This window comes from Protopterus annectens, chromosome 1.part1 (assembly GCF_019279795.1).
Source record: "Protopterus annectens isolate FY-2018-M chromosome 1.part1, PAN1.0, whole genome shotgun sequence".
NCBI lineage: Eukaryota > Metazoa > Chordata > Ceratodontiformes > Protopteridae > Protopterus > Protopterus annectens.
The window spans coordinates 628,278,577-628,300,833 of NC_056726.1; the positions used below are offsets into that span (position 1 = coordinate 628,278,577).

At 37.4% G+C, this 22,257-nt stretch overlaps 1 protein-coding gene across 21 annotated transcripts in view; it reads right to left on the reverse strand.

The window, feature by feature from the left end:
• LOC122806573 (regulating synaptic membrane exocytosis protein 1-like) overlaps nucleotides 1-22,257 on the reverse strand; it is a 3,343,889-nt gene that overhangs the window by 481,589 nt on the left and 2,840,043 nt on the right. For 18 of the 21 annotated variants that reach the window (XM_044077174.1, XM_044077190.1, XM_044077263.1 and 15 more), the window contains one exon: nucleotides 7,658-7,899. In XM_044077174.1, the coding sequence (XP_043933109.1) occupies nucleotides 7,658-7,899 (242 nt within the window). The remainder of the gene's footprint in view (nucleotides 1-7,657; nucleotides 7,900-22,257) is intronic. The other 3 variants (XM_044077214.1, XM_044077165.1, XM_044077123.1) reach the window with 2 other exon arrangements.

Sequence of the window (22,257 nt, forward strand, 5' to 3'; positions counted from 1 at the left end):
AGCTGGACCACAAGAGCCTGCTGTAGGCCACGATGTTACATTATGTAGACAACCTCAGTACTATACAATGTTGACTTTTGTTTATATGACATATATGAATGCTAATTCGCATTCCACTATGCTAAGCTGAACTGGTTTCTGCAATAAGGTGCAATGTCAGAACACTACAATGTGCTACATAGTATCCAGTGGAATTAAGTCTTATGAAATGCAAGCTCCTACCCTATTAGCTGCTGCCTTATTTTGTAACACACCTCTTATTCATGAATCTCAACCATATTCATAAATAAAGGGGTTGGTTGGTTATTTATTTATTTGTTTTTTTTTTTTTTTGTTTTTTTTTATTATTTTTAATGGGGAACAAATTTTATTTAATTAAGAAAATAAAAGAAAGTTACAAACCAGAAGGAAAGCATCATTTTTTCAGACGAACAACAGATAAATGTTAAAACTGCATACTTTCCAGACAGGAAAACATGTAAAATGATTAGAAGAGGTATAAAGAAATAGCATGCGCAAAACAAAAACTTGGAAGACAAAATTCTTGCTGCTGTCTGCATATCCTCACAAGGTATGACAGGCATGAGTCATCGTAAAGCCTTGTCTCATATCTGCATACTCTAGAGTAAGTCAGTTACGCAAATAGGAAAGCTTAGTGAAGCAAACACCCCCGCACTATTCCCAGCTGGGCCTTATTATCTAAATCTTCAACAAATGGCCTCACACTCGTTTTACAATGTGTTAAACATGCACACAAATATATATATATATATATATATATATATATATATATATATATATATATATTAGATCATATGTATATATATATATATATATATATATATATATATATATATATATATATATATATACAGAGTGCAGCTGTATTTCATCTGTCATGCAAAACAGATCTGTAATCCACTTATACATTTTTAGCATGAGTTACTATTTTCCATGTATTTCAGTGGGATGCAATAATTGTACACTATCAGGTTAAATCTTTTCATGAATGAGTTTTCTAGAGAGGTTTTCTCCTCTGTTTATGAGGTAATTTCTCTCTCTCTCTCTTTTTTTTTAGTTTTCTTTTTTTAAGATAGTGTCAGGTAAGTCTACAACATACCTCTCAACCTCTTAGACCAAGAAATCTGGACAAAGCCATAAATAACAGGGGGACAAAGGCCCTACAAGAGAGACACTTTTAAAATAATGCTCTTATAAAGTTAGAAAGTTAATATAATGACAGGTTTTGCATTAGCATGTATTTTCTGAAGGGTATGAAGTCTGAAACTCAATTTGTCATTATTTTCTTTCTTCAGCCTTCAATGATTTGCCAGTGATTTGCCAGTAAACCACAATTTTATGAGAAACACATCAAAAATATGAGTCAAAAATCTGGACAGTCTGTGTAAATCTGTACAGTTGAGAGGTATGGTCTACAATATTAATTTCATAGTGTGAGCTCTGATGCATAGACCTGGATGAATGTAGAATGTGGTATTAACATGTCATGACACACTGTTCTAGGTGGATGATGGCAGATCAGCTGACTGTGGAATGTTGTGAAAACAGCTGCAACCATGGTTGTAGTTTTGAAAGGAATAACTGAAATATTATCAAAAGTTTTATTTTTCAGCTCCAGGGGCTTATATGTGCATGTATGTGTTTGGCTGTGCAACTCATGTCTGCAGCACACAAGTGGTTCAGAATACGCAAGGTTAAATTGTAGTTGGCTGGAATGGTTTCTAAAGATTGCTTCACTACTGCCTTAAAAGACGAAGAAGGGGGTGTCCACTTCTTCCTGTTTTCATTTCTCAAGAAGATAATGAGCGGAAATATTTATGGAAGACTTAAATATGCCAAGGTTAGAGGTACAGGAGGCTTAACAATTAACAGTTAAGACAGGAGGAGATGAGATAAAAATGGTAACGAACAATCAATCTGCAAGAAAGTCTCTTGGAATAGATGGTATTCCTGTGGAAGTTTGGGAGCTAGGAGGGAAGAAAGTGATAAAGATATATAGCTTTGTTATTTATTTATTTATTATTTATTTTATTTTACATTTGTTGACTGGGATATTCTGACTGGATACATGTCCATTTTCAGCAGAGGCCCGGGGAGAAAAGCTCCAGTCATAAATACAAGACTATTTTAGATTTACAATAAGTATACATTTTACAGATTCCTTACAGTTTTACATTCAATAAGGGGTAAAACACATCACTTAGTCACATATATTAATACCATACTAGTAGGATATTGTAACAAAATGTCCTCAATGGGCACAGTTGAGGGGGAAGGAGTTAGTCGGGAGTAGAGCAGGGACATAGTCATTGTGTTTTGAAGTATTATATAAGACTTTTCTTAAATTGAGTTACAGAGAGATTAGAGGTTAGGTCGGTGGGAAGTGAGTTTCATATTTTACCAACAGAGTTAGCAAACAGAGAATCCCTGGCAGAGTTGTTAGTTTTGAAAGTATAGACTAACATTTTGTTGGCTGATCGAAGGGTTTTGAGGTTCTGGTAGGGGGTGATAAGGTTTCTAAGTACTGGTGTATTTTCAGGCTGGTACAGGGTCTTAAAGGCGACTACTAGTTGGTTGATCTGTAGTAGGTTGGGTAATTCCAGCCACCCTAGTTGTTTGAGGTTAAGACAGTGGCGTGTTCTATATGCTGACCCAGTGGCAAATCTAGCAATGTGATTATAGCAGCTCAAGAGTTTGTTCAGGTCCGTCTTACTCAAGTTTGTGAATAAGGGGGAGGCATAAAGGAGAGTGGAGGGTGGATGAGTATGGGCAATGACAGTCCTAGCTAGGGGAGTTAGGAAGGGTTTAATCTTGTATAGCGAGCCAAGTTTTTTATTTACTGCTTTAATAGAATGGTTGACGTGCAAGTCAAACTTAAGATTATTGTCTACTATTACACCTAGGAGCTTGGTAGAGAGATCTGGGGAAATTATGATGCCATTGTTCGATTTTATGGTGAAGCTTGGTATGGTAGACCTGTAAGTAGGGGAGAACACCAGCAGCTTAGTTTTATTAGGATTTAATGGAAGACGATTAAGGAGCCACTTTTCAACTGTATTAAAAACAGTTTGGGATACAGACTGTAGCTCTGTTGGGGAGGTGGCCGAGTTTATTAGAGTCGAGTCATCAGCGTATTGAATACAAGTTGCATTTGGGATGACCTTGTACAGATCATTGATAAAGATCAAAAATAGGAGGGGTCCTAAGATAGAGCCCTGGGGGACTCCAAGGGTAATAGGTAGGAGGGTAGATAGGTTGTTCTTCCACAGGAAAGCCTGTTGTCTGCCATTCAGGTAATATTGAAACCATTGGGTTGCCTGGTTGTATAGGGAAATAGTTTCCAGTGTTTGTATTAGTCGTTGCTGGTTAACCATGTTGAAGGCCTTGGAGAGATCAAGAAAGAGGGCAGAGGAAAGTTGGTTATTGTTACGGTTTTGATTTATTACATTAGAAAAGGAGAAGAGGGCAGTGGTGGTACTGTGGTGGGGTCTAAAACCATGTTGAGAGTGGGTCAGGAGCTTGTATTTGATGAGATAGTTCAGGAGTTGTTTATGGATGCATTTCTCCATAATTTTGGCCAGTGGTGACAAAATAGCTATGGGTCTGTAATTTGAGAGTTTGGTAGAGGTTATAGCTCTTCATTTAGTTTATGTACTTAGAATCGTGTCTTTTTTTGCCAGTATTTTTTTTGGATGGTTGCATTTCTGATATTCTCTTATATTTTATTATTTTTATTTTAGATTCTTTCATTCTCTTAAATCTCACTTTTAGTAGTTTTATTTGTGTAGTCAAATTGCTTTTTGAATGACCTGAGTGTATATTTTTTGTGTGCAGAGTGTGTCTTTTTTGCTTTAAGGCTGAATACGGCTAACTTAATGTGAATACTCCCACTATCAGAGTAGCTGATGGCATTCATAAGCTACAGACACTGTGCTTGATAAATATATTTATGACATGCACTTTCAGTGTGCATTAGATATTATATTTCTTCAACACAATGGGTGATGTGATGGGTTAAGATGTATGATACTGACATTCAGAGTGACACAGAAACTAAACTTTTATTATTCCTTTTCTCCTTAGGGTTGAGCTTGGCTAGACTATTAATTTGTTTTCAGTGATTTCCCCTGTGACAGGTTTGGAATACTTTTGTGAAACCCTGAATCAGGACAAGGTTTTGTCAAATAGTAAATTTAATTTATTGGTTGACCTTATGGATTTTGTGGTGAATAACAATTTTGTGTTTTTTTATTGTGAATTTTATAGGCAAACCTCGGGTGGAGCTATGGGTGCAAAATGTGCACTCATATATGCCAATCTGGTCCTTGCTGAATGGGAGACATCATATGTGTTTTCATCCCAATTTATGGAATAGATTATTTTTTATTTTAGATTCCTGAATGATATATTGATTCTGTGGAAAAGAAACCAGCACAAGGTGCTCAATTTTACTGACTACCTTAACAATGCCACTTCCTTTTTGAAATTTACTTTCAAGATGGGTATTCAATCTATTGACTAGATATATATATATTGATATAAGGACTTGCAAAGTAGTCACTTAGAATTGAATGTTTTTGTAAGAAAACAGATTCAAACTTGTTTTTGCATTTTGACAGTTGCCATCCCTTTCACCAGAAAAAGAGTGTGACTAAGGAGCAAATGGTGTGACTGTCCAGACAAATAAGTGATGATGAAAGTTCTTCACTGGAAGTTCACAACCTGGTGAGAATGTTAGCCAGAGGCTATACAACCAATTTTATGAATAAGATTAGAAAAGAACTAGAGGAGTATATGTAGGTAAACTGTGCACCCATTCGAAGGGTTAGTTATCATCCATGGGATCTGGTTATAAATGGCTTCTCTGAGACAGAATATGATAAAAATGGAACGATGGTTGTCTGTTACAATTATGACACAGCAACTATTGGAACAACTTTGAGAAATTATTGGAGCTTGGTATTTACTCCAGATATAATGGAATGTTGGGTCAAGCCCACAATTTACATATAGCACGGGTAATAACCTTAAGGGCTTGGTTGAATATAGCAAGTTCTACAAAAAATGGGAGGAGTATTTCACATCTGCAAAAATGTAGTTGTAAGTTTTGCAAATCCGTCAATGATGGATTTTCATGCTGCTGTCAAAAGTTATGAACATAGCATTGCATGTCCTGTGTGTTCTAAATGCAATACAAAAATGATAGCATATTTGTCTACTCACATGACATGCCAAGCAAGTTGAAGGACAGAATAAGTAAACACGTTAGAGATATTAAAAATAAGAAGGAGAACAATGCCCTATATAGGCATGCTATGGTATGTTTGAATTTTAAAAGGTTTTTATTTTTTTTTTTTGTTATTGACAAGATAGAATATAATGATAGGGATGGTGATGTTTAGAATCTGTTGGAATACAGGGAAGTGCTCTAGCAGTTGAGGTTGAATGCTATGGAAAAGTCAGATATCAGTGACCATTGCTCACTCACTGGAGTATTACAGCTTCGAGCACAAATAATTTAAATGTATTAATTATAAACAAGGGCTTTTATTAGAAAGCCCAGATTATCAAATTTAGTAAATGCACAGGTGTTTTTAGATCATTTATATGACATGTATATTTGTATTTTTCAGCTTTATTTTGAAAATGGTGTTTTAGAATAATTAATGGTTGTATGATTGTGAGTAGGAATAGTCTGATGAAGTCTCAGAGATTCTAGGGGTAAAACTACTAAGATCGTTCGTAATTATCTCAGTTTTATAATTTAGCAGACTAACAGGTGTCATAATGTAACATCCTCTTAGATTTGTTTTCATAACAGTGTGTATGTAGTAAACTGCCATAATTGTGTCATTCTCAATTTCCTTTTTGCAGCTGTTATGTACATACTTTTTATGATCTGTTCTCACTATACATAACACAGCTTTTAGACATAACCTACAATGTCTAAGGCACAGTCTATTACATGATTATACTGCAACAGTGTTGTGTTACAATGAAGTTGTTACCAATTAGCCTAAACCTAATTAACTGAATGCTTAACATGTGCATTATGATACTGGCATTGTTACAGGTTTCCCACCCTGGTTTTCACCACAACACAATGATTTGAAAGCCATCATTGTCTATGAACATTGACAATATATAAATATATATATATATATATATATATATATATATATATACACACACACACACACACACACACACACATATATATATATATATATATATATATATATATATATATATATATTTATACATATACATGTATCTAGTTTTGTCATATCAAAACAGAAAGGCTCAATGAAACATAAAGATATTGAACCAAAAATGGTTCAAAACACAAAAAAAAAGAAAAGAAAAGAAAAAAATGAGAAAAAAAAAATCTCCCCACTGTTGCATGATTTTTTGAAGTGCATGCAACCAAATATGAGTTGATGAATGCCTTTAACAAAACTGGCATTCAAAATAAAGACATACACTACAGACACAAACACACAGACTTACATATCTACACATGAGCATACACATACACACACACACACACACACACACACACACACACACACACACACACACAGATATATGCATGTATATCAACATGCCACTGTGGGACTAGGAACACTTTGCGCTTTACTCTACACTTAACTGACCCCTACATGCACTGTATATGAAAATGTTATTAAACATGCTCACTCCTGTATACATACACCTATTGCTTTGCCACAGTATGTAAAGCTGAACAGCAGCATAGACTCACTGGTTCTGTACGGTTACAACTCTGCTCCGAATTGGTCCTATCCAATTCACCTGGGAGAAAAAAACTGGTCATTAATCACAATACCTCATGTTTTGCCCATCTTATTAACATTAGTAGTTCCACTCAACCCCTGCCTAAAGCCATCAGTCAGCATAAGGTATGTGGTCATGGTCTGCCTTAGGAAAAGCCTGTCTGTGTTATACTCATTTAGTGTGTCTACACAGTTATGGCAAACTGTTGAGGATTTGCTGTTGCAATGTCTTTGAGAATGCATCTGACTGTTAAATCGATACACTGCTGATTAGAAACGTATTCAAATGTCTGAACAGGTCTTGCAAGAAAGTATATCTGACAATAGCTGTTTTATGCAGTTCCTTTAAGAAAAGTGTTTTAAACTAGCCTGTAGCATGAAAAAGCAGAAGACATCTGTACCCTGAAACACACAGGTAGGTAAAGTGTCAATAAAGAGGCCTGTACTATTAGATTTCACAATGGATTTCATGATGTGTGCCACTTTTGGTATGTATGAACTGTCATTTTTATGAAAATGTCATGATTTTTGATTTCTTATAATTTCACCAAAGTGGTCATAAAAATCAGAAAATCAATCTCATTATACAGTGCCATGAAAAAATTGCCAAAATGCAAAAAAAGAAAAAACAGCATGTTGGCATGCTAAGGTGGTGAAGAGCAATGCTGGGTATGAATATTATAATTTTACAAAACTGTCACAAGATGACTGCAAGAGTGGCTATACTGTTGTGACTTCTCCAGTGACGTTAAACTTCACTGCATCTCTATTGTAGTGTTTTTTTTTTCTGAAGAGCACCGTGAAATCATGCTCTTATTCGAGCACAGAAGTGTAACGCTCACCTTGTTGACTAAGCTGGGATGTGCTTCTACTTCTTCGTGACAGACCAACCATGGCAACTACTTTGGCACTTAGACTGGATCTTCGTTTCTTCCCACCTGTTCCCACCGTCTCGACAGCTGTGTCTGATTGACTCCCGTCACTCCTTTCCAGGTTGTAAATTTCTCCGCTGACACTTGTGCTCTTTAGCATGTTTCGCCCGGATATCCCCATCTGTCTACCATGCATCTTTGAGGTCAGCCTACTGATTTAGGGCAGAGAGACAGGAACAAATAAGAGGAAAGTTAGAAATCTGCTGCAACAACAGCCGTCTAACAGAAATGCAGTGACCTCAAAAATAGTTTCAGCTTTACCTCAAAAATCTCAGCTTCCTGATGAAGATATAATGGCATAACTACAAAATATTGTCAAATGTTAAATCAACAGAACTATTCGTTCACATAGAAGTCATAATACCCTAAGAATCTAGCTACACACACATTGTTACAGCAGCATTTTGTTCATCCAGCTTGTAAGCTTTCTTGGGAGGCTAAGCAGTTGTTGCTCTGTCTTTGCTACTTGGTTGTTCAAGTACAACTTCTTAGTTCTAAAGATATACTCATAATTTTGGTATCATGTCTGTTTTTGAAATTCTTGCCCCCTGGTTTAAGAGGTAATAGGCTGGAATGTGGGATTGCAGGCAGGGGTGTAGCCAGGATTTCTGGAATTGTAGACTAGCTTGTACATCAAAATACACCTCATTCCAGAATGCAACCCCATACAATTGTAGTTACCCTCACTGAGGTCCAAACAGAGCATGATTCCAGAGAACCAGCCTGTTCAGAACAGCTAAGTGTGATAAATAGATTACCTATAATTAAAGAAGAAAATATATGGAGGGGACCCTCACTCATCTGAGCCACGACCATTCAAGTCAGCATATCAAAATAATAATAATAGTAGTAGTAAAGGAAATAGACAAATAAATAACGCTTAAAAAGTATAAAATGTGCACAGTTGTGTACTTGACATGTGCCTGGTTACACCCATAACAAAAGGACGGCATCAACCATATTATAAAATAATTAAATACCTGACTTAAATCACATGGGCTGGTAGGTTACTGCAGTGCCACCATAGTGTCTCTATCTACATTCACTTGGGGATAGGGATGACTGCCCCAATGTCATTAATGAAGATAAACCTGATAATGATGTCTCCAGTAATACAAGTTATGAATTCCATGCAGATTACAGTTCATCTTATGAGGTGAAAGTTGTCACAGAAGAATGCACTGTGTTTCTGCAGTGAGCTTCAGATATGGTCTCTGCCAAAGTGAAAAACAGCGTGCATCTTCAGTGGAGATAATTTACAGTAATTCACTGCATTACAGAATCCTCTTTGCTGTTAGTATATGGTCTGGATAAGAAATAGTTAGCTGTCAGTCAGAAATGATTTTGCATCAGGTGATAAACAGCACTGTCTAAAAGGAAATTTGGCAGCAGAGAAATATGTCACTAAACAAATCAATAACAACTTGAACTAAGCCATAAGGTGATAATTAATCAAATGATGAAGAAACACTTTAAGCATCCCAAAGCATCTTAATTGTTATGTAAATGAAAGGAAGCTGTGAGCATATTCAGTGAGCCCCCCATACAAAGTATAGCCAGCCATTGTTGCCCAGTTTCCATATGGCAGATTTCCACATACTTACTGCACAGTTCATATATAACTACAGTAAGTTAAATTGTTTTTGTTCTTTGCTGTGCATGTCATCACAATGAACTGGTTCATGCTTTTTTCTCTTATCAGCTACAGCTGCTAACATGCATTGGAGTGATGCAATGGAAAGGCAAGGGTCCCTCATTTTGAAAATGAAGGTAAATTCCAAGCCATACTTCTAGACACACATTCTCACAGTTTCTGTCCCATTGATGCCATAGCAAAACATTCAAGTTATTACTACATGAGGCAAACTTACACTTTGCTCTGCAAGCATATCAGAATGTATATTATGTATTGCATTATATCACTGTCTTTGTGTTGAATAAATACAACTGCAATACAGCAGTAGCAGTACAGAAAATAAGGACCATTTTAATTCCTAAAGTCTCTCTAGAGTCCTACTGCCCATTCATTAACTGCAGCAGTGAATATTTATTTATTTTATTGCATTTGTTTACCAGGAAAGTCCACTGGGCCTAAAAGAGTCCATTTTCAGTGGAGGCCCAGGGAGTAAAGCTCCAACAAGAACATAGATACAGAAAAAAACTAAACATTAATTGGTACAGAAGTAGAAACAGTGTTACACATAGTAATTACAGTAATATATACAGAATATATACATAAAAGCATAAATTTAGTTGATTTGATTACAGTAATATATACAGAATATATACATAAAAGCAGGAATCTAGTTGATTTACAGTAATATATACAGAATATATACATAAAAGCAGGAATTTAGGTGGTTGCTAGATGAATTCAATCAGAGAGGTACAAACTGAGATATATTAATCATTATTGTACCGGTATCAACAAGTGATGAAAAAAATAATAAATATCGAGAAAATATCATCAGTCACTAGAAGCAAAAAGCATAGGAGTTTAAAAGGAGAAGGAAGAGGTCAGGTTATAGAGCAGGTACATAGCCGGGAAGAGTTGAGATGATTTTTCAGTATTTGTTTGAAGGTGGTGGTGCTGCCTGTGTTTCTTACAGAAGGCAGAAGTGAGTTCCATAGTTTGGCAATGGTGAAGGAGTACAGGAGTTCACCAGCATGTAAGGTAGGCGTTTTTACTTTTAGAAGTAGGTGATTTTTCAGATCTTAGTTGCCTGTTGGGTTGGTATTTGGCAAGTAGAGTTGAGAGAGCTGTGCAATCTGTGGGTCTGTAGATTATTTTGTGTGCTGTAGTTAGTTGGGTGAATGAGAGGTGGTGGGAGAGTTCCAGACAGCCTAATTGTTTCAGTGATTTACAGTGGTCGGATGAGAATTTGGCCTTGGTGGCAAATTTGGCTATTCTGTTGTAATGCATATAATGTCAACTTACTGTGTCCTGTGCTCATGGCCAAGTCTTCCTTTTCTGTAGTAACTGAAATGTCCAGTGATATGTCAGTCTGCCTCCTGAAACTGCTGCCTCTAACCCATCTTAAAAAAAACTACTACTTTACAACAGTTTAGTTTTAAATTTCCCCTTGGATCATCCTGCTACAGTGACTACATTTACTACAATTCCAGCATGCATTCTGTTCCTGTCATAGGTGACCTTATGTCTTTGAAACTTTCCCAGGCTAGCTCCAAAACTTTATCATATAGAACTCTTGTTACTTGTTTTATCTATCCATCTTAACCCATTCTTGTACCAATGTGAATATCAGTTATGCTGTAAAATGTTTACAGAATACTCACACTGCAATGCACATGGGGGGGGGGATTGCACTTCTGAGTGTGCTACCCTTTGGTTGAGATGTTAAACCAAGGTCTCAGCTACTTGAGTTCATGGTAATTCATGTAGATGTAAAAGATCCTATGGCACCTATTGGAAAGAGGAAGGGAAGTTCTCCGATGCCCTAGCAAAATATTCCCTATTGGTATAAATGTTGCTGACAGTCTCCCCTCGTAAGAAGCCACTAGCTTACTGGGACTAACCTAGTCAACAAAGGATAAATAAAAAAAAACTTTGGATTTAGTTCACTTTAAGGATGTAGATTTTATGCCCCCAGTAGAGTAGTAGGGTGAGTGTCTTTCCTTAGTAGGTCAGGCATGGGTTTGAAGCCTGTATCGGGAAAGTTTGACTTTTCTTTTCCTCTTGTCTTCTTTGCTCCTTCGGCTTCTTCTATTTCCCAGTAAGCACCTGATGAAAATCTAAGTAATTTGGTCCTGCTGGGCAAGTAGTTTGCATAAAGCAAATATACACAAAAAAGGCTTAAGTGGAATAAGAATATAGTCAGGGAAAAGATATTATGGTTGTAACAACAAGGAAGGACAGAATGGATCAGCCTGAGTTAGTGCAGGAGCAAAGCCAGTTGTTGGTTAAGTGTTCCTTAAGCAGCAGTTTAAATGTGGATGTATTGCTAGTGTTTAGTATTGTTTGAGGTGTGGAACTGCAGAACTTGGATATCTGGTGGGAGGATAGAGAGTTACCATAATAGTTATTAGGTTTAGTTACTTTGAGTAGTAGTTTGTTGGAGGATCTTAGAGGTCTGTTATTTGAGTAGGGCTCCACTAAGCTTCTGAGTGATGGACAGTTCTCTGGATGGTGGAAGATGGAATGAATGAAAGTTAGTTGGCTGACGGATAGGAGATGAGGTAGTTTGATCCAATTTAGTTTACAAAGTGCTGTGCAGTGATGTGATCTGCAAAGGAGGTTAGTATTAAATCTTGCAATTTTGTTATAACAGGATTCCAGTTTGTTTAAATCAGATTTTCTGAGTTTGGTGAATATTGGTGAGGCATAAAGAAGGTCAGAGAGAAGATGGGTCCTAGCTATAGAATGATTAGTGGTATCAGTTAAATATGACTTGACGGTGTACAGTGAGCTTAGCTTAATGTGGATCTTTTTGATAGTTAGAGCAAGCTGTTTGTCAAATTTTAAGTTGCTATCAGTTGTGATTCAAAGGAGTTTGGTGTGTTGGACAGATTCAATTTTAGCTTTACTGGAGGAGTAGATGGTAAAAGGGGGATGGTTATTAGGTAATTTGCTATTAGTGAAGAGCATAAGCTTTGCTTTATTTGGACTGAGTATGAGTTGAGAGTCTGAGTGGTATTATTCAATGTCTTGGAAAGATTCTTGAGTTATTTGTAGGAGTTCTAGTAGGGAGGGAGCTGAACATATGAGGGAGAAATCGACTGACTATTGAACAATGGTTGCATGCTCGGTGGTAGTGTTGAACCTGTTAGTGAATATGACAAAGAGCAATGGACCAAGAATTGAGCCTTGAGGTACTCCTACTGAGACTGGTAATAGGGTGGAGAGTTCATTTTGCCACTTAACTGCCTGTTGGCAGTCTGTTAAATAGCTGAGAAAAAAATGATGCTCTTCATTTTTAGCAATTCTTGGGTGGTTAGGTATACGAAAGCTTCTGGGGGAGCCCTGCAAGCCTTTGGAGGTTTTCATATGAATTTTCCACTACACAACAGGATTTGGGGCCTCCTGTTATGTATCCCTTATACAGTGTCCCAGTTATATGTTGAAAGGAGCCGCAAAGACAATAAGAGTTCATTTGGCGTCTGTCAGTAGGTTGGCCAGTTGGTTAGGTTTTATTGAGTATTTTAAACATTGGATTATTAGCAGATTCTTGACAGACAGAAAGAGAGGATTAATGGTTTAATGAAGACATTATATAGCCCAGTGGCAGGAGTGTATTATTTACCATTGGGAAAGTAGTACATCTGCTGTTCACTGATTACCACACATATGCAATGAGGACTAGTCTGCTATCTTGGCGTTATGCAGGTGCTTTTCAGATTAGTGAGCTCTTGTCTGCTTTTGTTGGTGAAATGTTACTGCAGTTCAGGATTCATTGTTAGTTGATACAGTTAAGTTTGGACTGACCAACAAGGCCGGGTGATGGTGGTGGTGGTAGGGGCATCAGGTCATTTTGCGTCTGGCTTCTTTTTCACTTCAGACAGGGAAGTACAATCAGTGGAAGTTCTCAAGCTGATATGTCAATTGTTCTTTGCAGCATTATTGTCTTATACTTGATCATTTTTGTTACGGAGGTTATAATGCTGCTCTTAATTCATTGAGTTAATTTTGCAAGTTTCAGATGTATGTTAATTGTGGGTCAGTTTTCAAAACCCGAATAGCAAAGAGAGCAGTTCTTTGCCTGGAAGCTGTAGCTTTGGTTCTCAACCCCACCCCCCATTAGGTGCCATGGAAGATTTTTCAGGTATGCTGGGGGACCTGTAATCATCAGCATTATGATTTATTAGGCATCAGGTAGGCTGGCCAATCACTTTGAAGATTCTCCTAGTTCTGAATGATCTCGGCCTGATCCCAAAATATCATCTGTTGTTCAGGATTTTCAGGGATCTGGTGACAGCACAACAGTGGCTTCATATTTTAATATTATTTGTTCTTCAATAGTACTGGGGTGGGTTTGGGACACAGAAATAAATACACCGGCTTTAAAACCAGCTAAGAAATGTATTAACCACAGGGTGGCAAAGACAGCCCCTTTCATCAGGTTTTATGTTGGAGCAGTGGAAATTTTCTAACAGAGACCCACTATTGTTTTCTTCAGTCTTCACTTAGAGTTCATTTATGTGACATTAGACTTGATTTGTTCAACTTGAATTAATCGTTTTGTTCAAACTATTGCCATATGTGAGTTAATGCTTGCCTAGAAGTGCCTATGAATGAAATTAAATTGTGAAATAAATCAATATGTAAAATGTATTTATTTTATTTTATTTGTTTTATTTTCTAATTTTTTTTAATTTAAAAATTTTAAATTTTGAATTTTTAAAAATGTAAAAAATAAATAATAAAAAAAGAAAGAAAATAAATTGAGGATGTATCCAAAAGGAAACTAATTTTATTTAATGTAAGGAAAATGGGAGGCAATGTATATGTCAGCGGTTTATGTTTATTGCATGGGGTCAGCTGTAGTGATCTGCTAATGGAGACTTAGATATTCCATGTATTGGTGAGTTGCACGTGGTTCTCCTACTATGGGGTCAGTCAGGACAGGTTGAGAACAAGCTGCATAATACCATCCCGGAGGGTGACTACAGTGTGGCCTTCCCCTTTCTTTCCCCCTGACTTTCCTGGTCTGGTCTAGCAGTGGGAATGTACATCATTCTGCACTTTTACTACTAATACAATTATTATTGTTATTATTATTATTATTATTATTACTATTATTGTTATTATTATTATCATTGTTATTGTTATTATTATTATTATTATTATTATTATTATATGTTTGCCTATATTAAGTCACTGAACAGGTATCTCTTTCATATGAAAAAATCAGAAACTGTCAGCAAATCAGAAATATTCTAATAAATACATCCAGTGGGATTACTTATATTAACAACCACAAGACTTCTCATTGTTGATATCTGATAGAAAGACTAAAATTCAAAGAGTACATCCTTATGCTGAAAACATGCTTTAAAACAGATTCTTAGTACTGTTTAAATACAGAAGTTCTTGCAAAGAATGAAAGCGCTTACCGGTTGTTTTTATGTTATATTGAGTGTTTATTAAAGTTTGTTTCTTTTTTTATCGGGTACATTTTATTCAGTATTTGAGTAGTTTATGGTCTATTGGAGTTCGTGAGAAGGCTTTTGTGTTTTTATTTAGAATGTAAAAACTTCACCTTCAGTTAAAGCTGGTCCTTAATAATTTCTTAAACTGCAGAATTCAGTCAAGTGACACTTTTCTCAAGAGTATTTAACAAATACTTTATCATCTACAGAAACAGAAGGCACTCCATCCTTAATATTAATTCAGTGTTACACAAACTACTGCAATGCAGTGCAGGTTTCAGTGGACCACCTATAGGGCATCAATTGGTTTGTTACAAATACAGTTAATGCAGTTGCTACAAACTGCCTGCCATTTTATCTTGCTTTTACTTCTGCCAACATTTGGCTATGTGGCTTTACCTTCTCATTGTTTGGAAAAAAATATGAACACGTGAACTATCTCATATTTTAATTTTAGTTACTCAACTTAACTGTGCTTTTTATATTTACAAATATGTACATATCTGACTCATATTTGCATTGATTTACCCTACTAGTCTGTCTCATTCATCATCCAGAGTAGCTGAGAAAAACATCGATAGGATATAATTTAGTAAATCTCTGCAGGCAATTAATAATGCTGTTCATATTGTGCTACAGTCTATGCCTATTTGTTTTCATGCGGAGTAATACGAGGACACCATATGATAAAGTTATTGCTTCCTACTGTTGTTTACTTTAATCTATTTTCTCTCTTAACATGATGTGACAGCAAAATAAATTTCTTATGAAATGGCAAGAAGCTCTCAGTAAATGCACAGAGCTTTGACCAGAATATTACAAATGGACTCATCTATAATCCGAGATTTATCATTGGGCAAGCTCAATACCCCCTTATGTAGGAAGCTTCACCTCATGTACTCTGCTTCCTATTACCTCCAACCTTATTCTCAAAAAAAAGCAAGTAATTATTTATGTGCTTTTTTCATGAAAGCCAAGTATTTGTCCTTCACCCTCTCTCGGTGAATTTGAAGCAGAAAGGCAGCATGTCTAAAACACTGTGATCAAATTATCTTGTGTTTAATCAGAGCTGTGTCCCCTAAGCAAACCATTCAAAATGTTTTGTTCACAGCACATACTGCTGTATTCTGGACGGTAGAGTTTTACCAATCTAGGAAAGAAAGAAAATCTGCCTGTAACCACACGTACTGCATTTAGTAATGAAGGAAGGAAGTGTGGCTGAAATTTTACAAGCTAAAAGAGGTTATATGGAATATAGAGCAGCTTTCTATTATCTCCTTCCCACACTGTTAAACCTTCTCAATAACCATCTGGTGACCATGTGCTGGTTTTGACTACTGTTGCTTCTAACCTAGAGTCACAAGCACTACCCCCTTGGTCATAAGTGTCTTGAAAAGGAGGCACAAAAATGTGAAGCGAGTGTCTAGTAACACCATATTTACTACTGTCTGCATGGAGTATTTTTTGGGATGCCCTTACTGGACAGAGCTGCTAATATCATATATATCACCAGAAATAATGTCTGTGAGCTCCAGTCCCATCCCTAATGCTGAAGTTTAATGGCAAGCTGTCTTCAGGTCACAGCACATCCTGTCACTAAGGGAGAGGCAATTCACAGACAGAAGTCAGTCCAGCATCTGCCCCAAAGACCCACAACTTATGAGACGACAAAATGCTGTTTCTTCCCAAACTACCCTCCCTGGCTCCTCCAGTAAATAAAGGCAAGTGTTTAAAACATGATTCTCTTTGTGTTTCTATGAACATTCTACTGAAATTATTATACAATATTTCACAAAAAGTGCAACTTATTTGAAATAAATAGTACTGGGGACACATTTTAAACTGCTGTTTACTAGGAGTGGTGGTGGTGCTACTGCTGCAATTTCTTCACCTACATGAGCACAATGACTAAAAAAATTAAATTATTTACTATTACTGACAGCCTTACACCTTTTTAGAAAATGTTATATTTCTAGCAAAATGAACAGTAAATGACAAAGCCTTCTATAAATAACTGTTTGAAGAAATATATTAGTCTGAGTAATGAAATTTTTCTCATGGTAGGAGATTTATTGCTGTACATCCAGAGATTTTAATGTACACGGCACATCGAAGAATCCAAGATGGCAATTAAACTGCAGCTCCTTTTAGATGCTCTACCAATAATTAGAACATTTGACAGGAATGTTTCATTCTGTTTAAATGGAACCGAAGCTACATCATTCCAAGAATTTTATTTCACTGAATTCTTGTCAGAATTGTGAATTTGCAACATTGTAATTAATTTGTTGACCTTCCTCTAACTAGCTAGTTTGGGTTAACATATAAAAATTACCACTCTTCTATCTTCTCAGCAAGAAATGTCTGTGAGAAAAGCCTTAGAGCAGATAGTGAAGTGTTTAACAGGTATTTAATAAAATAAATTTTAATAAAAACAAGAAACAAGGAAGGGTAGCATAAGATACAGCAGTTAGAATTGCTGCCCCACAGTTAAATTCTTGTATGACATGTTTTCTGTACACGGCATGCATATCCTTCCTCAACCTATCTGGGGTTTACCTGGCTGCTCAGATTTTTTCTCACATTCAATGAAATGCGATTGGCAAACAGGATATTCTCAAAACTGCCTGTAAGTGGAAATGTTACGTGTATTGATCCTGTAAAATAATTGAAGCTTCTTCAAACTTTTATTGCTTCTGTCATGGTGCATGGAAATTGCTTTATGTAACTTGTTCAGTAAGAGAACATTCTCCTAAAGCACTGCCCTTGCCCAGGTCAGAGATGAGTGTATCAGAGATATTATCACTATGCATGACTTACAGAGGAGTACTTTAGTTTAATACTCTGTACACCGCGTAGTACTCTTCTTTTGCTGATCTTATTTCAGTTTGTCGCTCGTTTCTAATTACACAGTATTGATTAGTGGGGGACTTTCCCCTGCTGTCTTGTACCCTACCCATGATGATTCCCTTTCAGTTCTAAGCTCTTTGACTGATTTAGTACTGCACATTATCTTGCAGACTCTGCATCTTATCAGCCTTGTCTGTGTATGCTGATTTCTGAATACTGAATAATATTTATTTATTTTATTTATTTTTATTTTTTATTTTACATTTGTTGACCGGGCTGGTCTAGCTGGATACATATCCTTTTTCAGTAGAGGCCCGGGGAGAAAAGCTCCAACATAATATGCTAAGAGAATAAAAACAGACAGAGAAAAAAAACTAAACATATAGAGAAAAATTTTTATACTTTTAACATAGGTATAAATGAGTACATCAAACACCACGTGTGAGTAATTCACCATTCATACACGGAGGAGGTAGGTTGGGGAGGGGAAGCTAGAGGAGGGGATACTAGTCTGCCAGGGAGTGATGAGTCTAGTGAAGTGGTTGTTGGCTAGGTTTAGTCTGGTTTAGGGCAAGGACATAACCAGTGTGATTTCAGGAATTGGCTGAGGTTAATTTTAAATAAGTTAAGCGAGGTTATACTTCTTAAATTGTTTGGAAGTGAATTCCAGGTTTTCCCTATGGAGTTGGCATAGATGGCATCACCGCCAGAGTTCTTAGATAAAATGGTTTTTATTTGAACACTATGTGCTGAACGGAGGCAATTAAGGTTTGAGTAGGGTGGAAATACTTTGCTCAGAGCAGGGACTCTGTCAGGTTGGTTAATTATTTTAAATACTTCCGTGAGTTGGGTGAATTTGAGAAGATTGGGCAGTTCAAGCCAGCCAAGTTTCTTTAGGTTAAGGCAGTGATGGGTGCGGTAGGGAGTTCCAGTTATAAATCTAGCTATGTGATTATAGGCGACGGAGAGCATGTTGAGTTCGCGCTTATTGAGGAAAGATAGGATAGGGGAAGCGTACATGAGGGTAGAGAGAAGATGAGTTCGAGCAATGGTTAGTTTGGCATGAGGGGTCAGAAAATTCCTAATACGATACATTGAACCGAGATTTTTATTAACTGTCCTAATGGTATTGCTAATGTGAGTGTCAAATTTCAGCCTGTGGTCAATAGTTACTCCTAATAGTTTAGTGTTGGGAACAGGCTCTATGATGGTCCCATTGGTGGATTTTACATGGAATGAGAGATTGTTAGGAGATAGAGGTTCATTACCTAGGGGAGTGGTTGCTGAGGGGAAAAATAGCAGCAACTTGGTTTTTGCGGGATTAAGTAGTAGTTTCAGTTCAGTGAACCAGTTTTCGATTTTCGTGAAGCAGTTCTGGGTTTTTATTTGGAGTTGTGAGAGGGAGATGTCAGAGCAGATCAGGGTAGAGTCATCTGCATATTGAATGCAGGTGGCTTTGGGTATAACTAGGTGAAGATTGTTGATGAAGACTGAGAAGAGGAGGGGACCAAGAATGGAGCCCTGGGGGACGCCAATGGTGTTGGGGAGTAGGCCAGATAGCCTGCTTTGCCATTGTACAGCCTGTTGCCTACCAGTTAGGTAGGCTTTCAACCAATTGAGGGCTGGGATATCTAGATGTAAGCCTTCCAGGGTTTGGAGCAGTAGCTGGTGGTTGACCATGTCGAAAGCTTTCGATAGGTCCAGAAAGAGAGCAGAGGATATGAGTTTATTATTACGGTTATTATTGATTGAGTCAATAAAGGAGAGGAGAGCAGTGGTGGTACTGTGATAGGGGCGAAACCCGTGTTGGAAATTAGACAGGAGACTATTAAGGGTAAGGTAGTTCATAAGTTGTCTGTGAACACACCTTTCCATGATTTTAGCTAGAGGAGACAGGATTGCTATCGGTCTATAGTTGGATGTTTCCGTGGAGGTACCACCTTTGTGGAGAGGAATGATGTATGAGATTTTCCAAATAGATAGGATTGTGGCTTCATTTATAGATCTGTTGATCAAGATAGATATGGGATAGGAGATAGCGTCTGACGCTATCTGAAGTTATTCCGCTGGGAGGTGATCTGCCGCTAGGGTGGTTGGTCTAAGTTTTTTTAAGAGGGAGCGGATGTACTGGGTAGGTACAGGTTCTAATTTAAAGGAAGGTGGAGTTGAGTCACAAGCGTAATTGAGTGATGAGGAAGTGTTAGTAATCTGGGTGGCTAGGGACTGTATGGTATCCGTAAAAAAGGAGTTAAAGGCGTTGGCAATTTCGACAGGATTTTTCCCTATGAGTTTCTCAGGGGTGGGGTGGTAGATTTCCCAGGATGGAGGAGGTTATTAAATCCAGCCCAGAACTTTTTTGGGTTATTTTGGTGTTTGTCCTGGAGGTGGCAGTAATACTGTTTTTTGTCTTGAACAATGGCTGTTTTAGTCGAGTTTCTGAGTTGTTGGAATATAATGCGGTCCAGGGGAGTTTTGGTGGCTCTCCATTTGTTCCAGGCCTGGTCACGGAGTTTGAGTTTAGTTTTAGTCTCCCTGGTTAGCCAAGGTGCTATACGTTCTTTAGTTCTAATTTTCCGAATGGGGGCGTGACGGTCTAGTACGTTGAGGAAAGTATTGTTAAAGTAAGTAACACTCTCCTGTAGGGGTAGGGTTTTGAGGATGGACCAGTGACACGATTTAAGTTCAACAAGAAATTGTTGTTCGTTAAATTTCTTCTTATTTCTTACAGATCTATATAGAGGGGGGTTAGTTGTTGAGCTTCTGTGTTTGATAATATAGGTGATTAGGTGGTCGCTAAGGTCGTTGGGAAGGGTTCCAGACGTATAGTTTAGTGGATCCTTATTGGTTAGTATCCAGTCAATGGTGCTTTCTTTTTGTTGAGCATTTCCTATTCTAGTTGGTGATGCGATATTTTGGGAGAAGCCATGTAGGTTGATTGGAAGGGGGTTAATTTTTGCGGTGCAGTGAGACCAGTCAATATTGAAATCCCCAAGTACTATGGTTTCTTGAGGCTAGTTAGTTGTTAACCAGCTAAGAGTTTGTTCTAATTTTTCTGTGTTCTTCCCTGGTGGAATATACATAACAATAAGATTTATCGATTTTTGGGTGTTTAGGCAGAGCTTTAGAGCCATTAGTTCAATATTAGAGGCTTTGGGAGGTTGTGTTGAAAACCTGGTGACATTCATCGTATTCCTGTACATAACAGCTATGCCCCCCCCCCCTTTTGTTGCCCCTGTCTAACCTGTGAATAACATGGAATTAAAAAGGTACAAGTATTAAGGTCTGGTAGATTTGTTTCTTTAACTTATTTTTTGGTTTCTCAATGCATGTTGAGCATTTGGCAGGTCACCAAAATCTGAACTCCAGTTTATTTATTTATTTATTTTAGGGTGACAATGTTTGCATCAGACCACAGCCATCATGCAGGTAATTATCAGGAGATTAGTTTTTCTTTGTAACTCCGCCATTCCCTGACATGATGAAGTAGTAGTCAGAGGAGGAGGGTGCAATGGCTGAAACATGAGTCTGTTTTACGCTTCCATGAACAATGCAACCCCGCAGGCAGCTCCATTGACCCATTCTGAGCAGACATCACCCACTCATTCTCTATTCCCCATGGACATTCATTTGTGAGAGACATGCCTGTGACATGCCTCTCAACCTCTCCACAAATAGAGACACATGCAGGCAATGCATCTTCACTCCCCTGCCTCCATTCTAGCTCTTCCTCTGCTAAGCCTGCTACCCAAACCTATGTTAGTTGGGTTGATGTCCGAGCTCTAGCAGTGTATGCCATGAAGTCAGAATATTATGGTCTCACAGACAGTAAATCTGAGTCCAGTCTACAGTGTTCAGCTTCCTTCTAATTGGTTTGAATTGTTGTTTATTTAGATACCCTATATTGTTAAATCTAAAGATATTGTGAGTTGTGCTGCCATACCCTGAACATAAACAAGGTTTCACTTAGTTTATTAACCATTATTGCAAATGTAATTAAATCATTTGGTGACTATCATAACGGTGTAGGACAAGCTGGTGCACTTATCGGGTTTATATTAGATGCTCGAAGTTACTGAACTTCGAATACGATTAAGATCGACACCATATCGTCCAAGTCCAGTAACATCGAACACCTAATAAAAACATCACAAAAAGTCAAAAAATAGACCTACTTTCTTTAAGCAGGGGGGCAAGCTCCCTTGTACCCCCCATTCCCCCCCAACCCCCCGCTACTTAAATATTCCAACTCCGAGACCGCACTACATTAAAGCAAATGGAAATCTCCCTTTATGGAGATTTCCGTTTACCTCTTTGATGTTCTGCAATTTTGCTGTTTACGTGTCGACAATGTCAGATTCGACATTGTGAGCGTTCACGATTCTGATATAGACCCCACTTATCATGGGCTGTGTAAATCCAAGAGAATACACAGGCATTTATATTTTTATGTACTGCCTGCTGTAATAGTCTTTTTGGAACTGATAGGGACAGTTGCAAGGTCTTTTTGCCTAGTATTTCAGGAGATTGTAACTAATTCATGCTGTATGTAACTG